This window comes from Anastrepha ludens, chromosome 4 (genome assembly GCF_028408465.1).
Source record: "Anastrepha ludens isolate Willacy chromosome 4, idAnaLude1.1, whole genome shotgun sequence".
Classification (NCBI taxonomy): domain Eukaryota; kingdom Metazoa; phylum Arthropoda; class Insecta; order Diptera; family Tephritidae; genus Anastrepha; species Anastrepha ludens.
The window spans coordinates 37867812-37877350 of NC_071500.1; the positions used below are offsets into that span (position 1 = coordinate 37867812).

At 36.5% G+C, this 9539-nt stretch overlaps 1 protein-coding gene across 1 annotated transcript in view; it reads left to right on the forward strand.

Annotated features, from left to right (window-relative positions):
* LOC128861694 (glutamate receptor 1) overlaps positions 1-6488 on the forward strand; it is a 262464-nt gene extending 255976 nt beyond the window's left edge. Inside the window, 1 exon segment of the mRNA XM_054099996.1 lies at positions 3032-6488. Coding sequence (XP_053955971.1) covers positions 3032-3160 — 129 coding nt within the window. The 3' untranslated portion in view covers positions 3161-6488.
* Positions 6489-9539: the final 3051 nt, after the last annotated feature.

Here is a 9539-nt window from a genome sequence, read left to right on the forward strand (position 1 = left end):
TCGTTGAATCGTATTCGAGGAATAACATACAACGGGGGCAAATGGTTTCCACTGGCACATACAATCCCAACCATGGAGACTAGGCTTCCACGCTCTGCTGAGGGGGCTTGAGACACTGTTCTCTGACCTTTTCGAGCAAGAATCTATTTTAAAAAACAGGAAACCGATATATAATAAATTTTCTAGGTAAATATCATAATATGTGTCTTGCCTCAGATGAAATGAAATATTTACCTTAGGAGGTTCTAGGACCGTAGTTACTCCAGTTTCATCTAAATTATATATGTAGTCAGCAAGCTGCCCTTCGAGTTTCTTTGTGAAGAGTTGACGCGATGAATGTTTAATGTTGTACAATAATTCATTGACCGAATGACTATTACTGGAGTCGACCGTAAGTTTAAGTGGACCTTGACGTTTCATCCGCATTATTAATGTCGCTCTTTTGATGCCGTATTTTTTTGCTGCCGAAGTTTGTGTCTAATCTCCATTTTTTACATCATTCATGGATTTTTTAATATTTTCTTCATTTATTTCTTTTCCAGATGACTTTTTCTTATAGTTCGTACCATTACTGTACAAAATTCATATATAATATAATTAAGCCAAATTACTTACAGTTACCAAACATGTTAACATAATTATAACATGGGGCACATTTCACATTCGTCAAAAGTACCCCACAGTAAAAAGTCAAATGTGCCTCAAATGACGTTATCCACATTCATTGTTTTGATTATTTTATTCTTAAAAACTTATTGTTACTTACCGATTTTTTCCCAAAATTGAAATCCCGAAGCACCAGTTAATAACTTTAGCCTTTAGAAAACAATTGATTTTCTTCAAAAAATGCTTCCGTAGCGCTACATAAAAATTACATCACCCAATCATTCAAATCACTGAAACACGTGTTGCTCTGCTAAGCATTTAAGGAGAACTTCCAAACCACATATAGTATAACCACGTGTTATTATATTAGGCTGCGTACAGTTCTGTATTTGCGAAGTATTTGAATCAGTTCGACACCGAAAATGTTAAAGTCAATGCTGCCCCATAGTCACAGGCACCCAACTTTACCCTACTACACACTTTAAAATTTGAAAAATTGAAAGTAAATAGTTGCTCTTTTTCTTCTTTTTCTTCATCTTTATTTAAGATTATTATCCTGTTTCTAACAAAATCTTATATACATATTAATAGACAATATAAAAATCACTGTTATTAATGATCGGATGTTGATCCCGGTGGTCTTCCTCGCAGGCGTATAGTGCTTGGTTTCCCGATCATCACCAGTCTTGCCAACCGATCGTCGGTCATTCTGTGGATCCCATCTCGTCTTCTTTTGCGGCTTCATTTTACTATATCGAGTACTTCGCATATATCCGTGCTGAACTGTATCACTTAGGCTGCGAGCTGAGTTCTTTGTATGTTTTCGTTTTTTGCATTTCAATGAAATGAGTAGAAATTGTTTCGTATTTTATGTTGAGAAATTAAACAAAGCGAAATAAGTTAAGTAAAGGGTGTTTTTTTAGAGGTTAGGTTTTCAAGATGAAATAAAACGTATATTATTTAATGTTATGGCCAAGAATTTAGCTTTATTATAAAGATAAGGGTTTGCCATTATGTTTTAAAAATGATTTCGGGCAAGTGGCCGCCGCGGCTGGCTCGAATAAATTCCAGCCGACCACTTTTTGCAGCAATTGGGGCCGTATGTCAGCAATAACGCGCCGAATATTCTCTTCCAAGACGTCAATTGTCTCGGGCTTATCTGCGTAGACAAGCGACTTCACATAGCCCCACAAGAAATAGTCCAGCGGTGTTATATCGCACGATCTTGGAGGCCACGCCACAGGTCCACGGCGCGAGATAATGCGCTCACCAAAAGTTTCCTTCAATAAATCGATTGTTGCGTTGGCTGTATGGGATGTAGCGCCGTCTTGTTGGAACCAAATGTCGTCCACATCAACATCGTCCAATTCAGGCACGAAAAAGTCATTAATCATGGCACTATGGCGCTCTCCATTGACTGTAACATTATGGCCGGCTTCATTTTTAAAGAAATATGGACCAATGATTCCCTCTGCCCATAGAGCACACCAAACAGTGACTTTTTGAGGATGTAACGGCGTCTCAGCAATGGCTTGGGGATTATGTTCACTCCAAATGCGACAATTTTGCTTATTGACATACCCATTCAACCAAAAGTGAGCTTCATCGCTGAACAAAATTTTCTTGTGAAAATCGGGATTGGTGGCCATCTCGTTTTGGGCCCATTCACCGAACGTGCGACGCGCTTGATGGTCGTTCGGCTTCAATTCTTGCACGAGTTGGATTTTGTAAGCCCGCAAACCAAGATCTTTCCACAAAATCTTCCATAAAGTGGATGGGCACATCTCCAATTGCTGCGCGCGATGGCGGAGGGACTCATTCGGGTCTTCTTCGATACTCTGCTCCACAGCAGCAATAGCGTCTTCGGTGCGCACTGTACGACGTCTCTGAGGATGCGTATTATCCACTAGAGCAAACGTGGTGCGAAACCGATCCATGGTTAATCGAATTAGTGACTCTGAGGGACGCGACTCGCGCGAACCGAACCATTATTTTCGTAATAAATTTGTACGATTTGCAAACGTTGTTCAAGTGTAAGTCTATTCATTATGAAATGGCAAACCAAACTGAGCATAAATCAAGTGACAGCTGTCAAAAAGACCATCTACGAAAAAAGTAGTGCCAACTTGAAAACCTAACCTCTAAAAAACACCCTTTATTTGCATGCTCTTTTTTCCACTTTCGAAAAATAGTTATAGGGAAATATGAAACAATTTACAATAAAATCTCATCTGTATCAAATAATGTGTGAGTACTGAGTGAGTGACTGTACATGCGCAGAAATTGAAAGTCATCTAATTTTTTGTTTTTTCGTTTTAACAATTACAAGCAATCATAAACTGGTTTTTAAAACATTTTACTAACATTAATATCCTTTTTTAATATTAATACCTTTCGCTTACACCCTGTATTAATGTTCAAACAGTACCTCAATTGTGCCTCTTTGCAGTATTATCCAGCTGGACAATTGAGTGCCGCAGCCGAGGCTGAGACAATGCACATGAATGCGCACAGTCAGGTTTGACATGAGCATGCGCAGGAATCGCGCCTTTGACGTACACCCTGCGCACCAACAATACGCCGCATAATGGCCAATAGCCGGCAAGAGACGGAAAAGATATTGAGCAATCATGATCAAAATACCACAACAATGCCGGGCAGCCAGAATAGTACGCTAATGCGAAATCCCGATGTAAATCATCCCTATGCCAAATAAACGTATACATATACACAAATAGATGTATGTACGTCGTACTTAAGTAAATTGAATAGCGCTAGCTAAAAACAAAAACAAAATACAACAACACATAATTAATAGAAAAAGAGCAAAAACACTAAGTTGTGTGTATGTGTAGTTGTAACAATAAGAGTGAAAATAAAATAAATGTTTTACCTAAGTAAACATGCATACCTACACACATACATATGTACACATATTAAGTTAGCAATAAATCATATGATGATAAGTGAGTGCGCTAACCAACAACAGGCGTATACATACACACATACATAAATGCAAAGAAACTAATTTTACACACACAGGTTAGGTGACAGAGACTGGCCTGCAGTCTATGAAATAATCAGGCGTAACGCGTAATTATTTGAGCGTTTGCCTTTTACAAAGGCAAATCATATAAGCATTTCAAATTTTCGTGTTGAATGAAAAACAAATTCATAAGTTTATTCCACAGCACATCTTATAAGTTTAGCTTTTGAGAAAACGCAAAACACCGAAATTATTTTTGGCTTGTGAAATATCGATACATAGTACGAAGTACGTACATACTACTTTTATAAAACGCTTTAGAAATGTTCTGTTTGTGTGGGAAGAGTTAAGGTCCATCATTATTTTTATCACATTTTCACAAAATTAATAAGAATTGCAAACTAAAAAATAAAACATCAGTTAGAAGTTGCAGCTTCAAGGTTATAGGAAAGCAGTAAACATTAAAAATACACTGATTTATTGGAATTTAAAAATATATAAAGCAGAACAGTGCTTCCAGATACTCGAGCTCAGTTGTCGGTTGGCGCAAAATTAATCCCCCTATGGAAAATTTATAATACTTCAAAATGACGTCAATCATTTTTGATAGTAGCTGCACTAAACAAGCAGTGGAGCCGGTTATGGTTAAAATTAAGACTCCATCATTCAAAATCTTTTAATTATTTATTAAAATATTAATCAAAACCCAAAATTGGATGATTAATTTTGTGCCACCTTGTAGTAAGCCTGAATTTTTTTAATTCTCCATTAGCTCGTTAGAATGTCCGCTAAAAAGATCTTCAAAATTTCATTTCCGACTCAAGATTCACAAAATCTATGTATTCTTATTTTTACATACTAAATATGAACTATTTTTTTGTAGTTTATAAATTTCTAAGCCATTAATGGCGACCACCGCAGCCGAATGGGTTGGTGCGTGATTACCATTCGGAATTCACAGAGAGAACGTACATTCGATTCTCTGTCAAATACCAAAATTAAGAAAAACATTTTTCTAATAGCGGTCACCCCTCGGCAGGCAATGGCAAACCTCCGAGTATATTTCTGCCATGAAAAAACTCCTCATGGAAAAATATCTGCCGTTCGGAGTCGGCTTGAAATTGTAGGCCCCTTCATTTGCGGAAAAACATCAAGACGCATGCCGCAAATAGGAGGAAGAGCTCGGCCAAACACCCAAAAAGGGTGTACGCGCCAATTATATATTTATATATTATATAATACTAAATCACATTTTGACATGGTCAAAAAATATTCTTACCGATGGTATGTTCGAACCTTCGTGCATGAAAAGTGTTTTCTAACAGCAGTCGCCAAGAAAAGCTTCCTGCCATGAAAAAAATCCTCTTCATAAAAATATTTGAGTCAGGTTAAAACTATGGCGTCAGTCATCGTTGTTATAGCCCCGGAATAGGAGGAGGAGCGCGGTCAAACACCCTAAAAGTGTGTAAGCGTGCGTTAAAATATCTTAAACTAACACTAAGTTAGACTAGCGCAATTATTTCATCTTATCTCAATGCTGACAGACAAACTATGCTAACTCTTTGCGAACTTTGTCTTAACTGCTGGCTATTGGTATTCACTTTGAATCGTTTGCCTGCCTAACTGACAAGATAATAAAACAAATGTTCTTTCTAAATTTATTTCGCACTTTTGATCAAGAAAAACATTCGTGGATATGCATACACGCCTACACTTACATGCAATGCGGAGCAGCTCAGTGCAGCACAAAAACGCGTTACAAGTGCAAATTAGTTCACTAATACACGCGCAACTTACACAATTTAAACTAAACGAATATAAGAAACAAAATGTGAGAAGTGTTTATATACACCCACACGTATACACGTACATACATCACACTTACGGATATGTATGTATATTGGTTAAGACTTAGGTAGTAATCATAGATATAAATTATTAAATCAACAGTGAGAGTAAATTAAACGGTACATTAATTGAAAAATAAAGAAATAAGTGAAAAATAAAAAAATTAAGAAATGTAATAATAAAATAATGAAATCTTATAAAAGAATTAAATTTTAAGTGATGCTGCCAGCTTGGAAGCGTTGATATAGCAAATATAAGAAAACGGAAGCTAAAGGCAACTACCAAAAAACAATAAGAAAATTGCTAAATGCAAGCAGTCACATGAGTATGTCACGAGTATGCGTTTGCGTTTGGATGTCTGTATTAGAAACTAAAACGCACATTACTGTCAAGAAACCTGAATGTAACTAAATAATTGTACGCCGCAAACTAGGCAACGTTTTAAACAGCATTGCAGATGCACTTACACCTGTACGTATAATCACACATACGAGCATATATAAGTATGGCTTGTGTTGCTGGCAATTTGATTATTTATTAATAACGGCAGGAATGCTGCCACGCATAAAACGAACACACTTACATATGTGCGTACATACATATATTTATAAAATAAATAAGTTAGCTGAACAAAGGTAAAAAATGCGCTCGTGAACATTACCAACATACGAATGTAAGCGTACTCATACACATACACGCATATGTATACACACCCACACACATTCACATTTAGGTTAAATGAAAACTGCAATTAATTGCATTGAAATGACTGAACATTAACAATTTTTAATTATTATATGCAAAAAATATCGTAACGTAAGTATTAACAAATAAATGCGAAATTCTTGCAAAATGCATAAATAGTTCGTGAAAAAGTAAATAAGTGCGTACTAAAAAGGAAATAAATAAATAAAAAACGTATACATTTGCAGTCCTCGTTAGCTATACTTGTATGTATGTAATGATTGCCATTGACAGATTATATAGTTTTTACATACATATTATACATTAATATGAAATGGCACACACATGAATACATACGTATGGATTTGGTCCACTAAATCAATATTTTTTTTTTCGCTTTAATAATTTTCATTATTATGTCCATTTCATAGTTTTAAGCAATTAAACATAATTTATGCATTTAAATAATTTATTTTGATTGATGCTGTAGATGGCAGTAACTAAGATATTAAATACCTCGTTTATTTCGCTTGCAATACGGGCAGATGTAATTTACAAGCATTCCAGCATTTTTCAATTGATCTTCAAAATTTGGTATCATTAAATTAGGTGAAGAAGACGGCGAAAAGACACAAACCGCAAATAGGAAGTAACTGCCGTTTCGATGTCATAATCTACGAAAACCAACCAGGATAGTTTTGTAAAAACTCAAGTGTTGTGGAGGCTGTTGTTAGACAAATCCTTCACTGAATGTTACCCAAATGCTCACTGTGTAGTTATCAACTGCCTCAGTAAAGTCAGCATTCACTTTTTTTTTAAATGTCGCAATACTAGAAAAAGCGCCCCGGCACTGAAAGTATTCGATGCGGTACCAGCTGGTGGTAGCAGAGGAAGAGGAAAGTCTCCTTTCTGTTGGAAGGATGAGGTGGAGGAGGACTTGGCTTCATGTGGTGTGTCCAACTGGCGCCAGTTAGTACGAGACAGAAACGACTGGCGCGCTTTGTTGGTCAAAATTTTGATTCTAAGGACGCTATCAAAAGCTTGTTTTGAATACGATGAAGTGAACACCTTTCAAGAGTTAGATTAAAGTTCTAATTAGTTTTAGAGTGACCGGAGCAAAATCACACAATGCTCTCCGCGTACACTCTCCGCCATACACCTGAGGCGGTTCGCCAGCAAACTCGAAAATAGTTTGTAGCAGATGCTGAGTGGTATGATACCACACAATTTCCTACCAGCCATTCCTCAGATATAGTCGTAGTATGAACTTGAGTATCACTGCTACTCTATCCTGGTTTAGAGGTTTAAACAGTTCAGCGGTAATGCCATTTTCACCAGGTACTTTTTTTGTTTTTCATACCGTTAATAATCATTTACAGTTAAATGAAACATTAAAAAAAAATTTACAATTCGTTTTGTTTATAAAATAAATACATATCTTCATAAGGCATGACAATTTGTGGCCTGTCACTTTCCTTATATAAATATAAATAAAATAGCCAATTAGTTAAACTCCGCTCTCAAATAATTTCTATAGTGTTAAGCTGAATACAGAAACCTCATATTTTTCTCAAAATTTTCATCGTCTTCTCCATTTAATGCGTTTATAATTTCTTTTTTGTGAGCTCTGATTTTTATAAACAAATATAGAGGCTGCACAGTTTTGAAAAGGTTTCGAATTCATTGGCATTTAACATAAGCAGGCCACATCGTCATTTCAAAATCATTGAGATATCTTAAATCTGAATTCCTTCTTATATGTAGAAGGAACCAAACCTTTTTTTGGTCTAAGTACTTGTATATGCGTGGTGCACTTGCAAGTAAGTGTCTTTTCGCTATTTTTTCTGGTGTGTTTGGCCTTTGATTCTGACAGCAACTGTATGCAACGTTCTGCGTCCTATTAATGCATTCGTCGAAAGTTAATCCGAATTCAAAGCCCATTTCATTTAAATTTTTATACCAGAAAATGTTTCTTCATATCTCACACTGCTACAATTTATGCGAAAGTCTGCTTTCTTTGTATTTATATAAACTTTTCAAACTATATTTCATATGAAGACCCAATGTAAAAAAGTGGCTTTCTTCAGCTGCTTCCAGCAAAATTGGCGGGAAATCTAGTACACTTAGGATCCGTTTTATGAAATACATAATTTTGCAGTTTGTAGACCTCATTCGATAATATATAACCCCACACTTGAGCAGCATAAGATTTTATGGATAGGCAGACAGCTTGAAAAAGTTTCCATTTATATTTTAGCGATACGGACGATTTAGCAAAAAAAAGCCCTCCAGTTGCAATTTAAGCTTGCCTTGGCTGCACTTCTTCTGACTTCAAAATATTTTCTGACTGTTATTTATGGTGCAAGCATGATACCCAAAATAGCGATATGCCACCAAAACCCTTACATCTTCGCCATTGTGCCATCACTCTTCTAATTGCAATATCCGGCTGCCTTTTCTAAAAATTATAGTTGTCGATTCACTTGGATTAACTTCCATATTCCATCCGATGCAGTATTTTTTTAGTAGTGTACGGGTCGCCCATATTCGACGGACCCATGTGTTTTTTTTTAATCGAAGAAAAACACAATAATTTTGATGTTGACGATAATAATCATTTTATTTGGTTCAAGTAGATTTCTTGACATCACTTTTTGAATATGATATCTCTCAAATGGCCGCCTTGAGCCTGTATGGCGTATTGTGCCCGTTTTGCAGCATTTTCCATAGTTTTAGCTAACATTTCGGCTGGAATAGCGGCTATTTCCTCACGGATATTGTTCTTGAGCTCTTCTATGGTCTTTGGCTTATTAATATAAACCTTTGATTTTAAATATACCCACAAGAAGAAGTCAGGTGACGTTAAGTCGGGCGAACGCGGTGGCCAGTCAAAATCGCCATTTTTCGACATCAAACGACGAGGAAACAATTTCTTCAAAAAATCGATTGTGGTGCGAGCTGTGTGTGGTGGAGCGCCGTCTTGTTGAAACCAGAACTGCCTCATACGCTTTCGACTAATAATTTTTGGCACAATTTTCTTCTTTTCTTCTTCTTTTTCTTCTTTTCACAATTGACTTCTTTTGTTGAATGTAAATTTCAACAATTTGGGAGCGCTCGCGTGGCGTGTACTGTTCCATGGTAAAAATCTGCTTGGACTGACGCTTCCAACGCGATATGTCATTAAGCGATCTGACGTCTCTGTCAAAAGATACAGGGTTGCCAGATGGGTCCGTCGAATATGGGGAGCCCTGTATGTATCATAGCTTGTTTGACCCTGGATTACCTTGATTTAATATTTTCAACTATTATGGCGTTTTCCAAAAAGTGTTGTAGCACGTTTAGGTACACCGCAAATAAGTGGATGATAACAAACACCTGTATTTCGCGTCTCAAGTTAATCAGACACTTCTTGCCT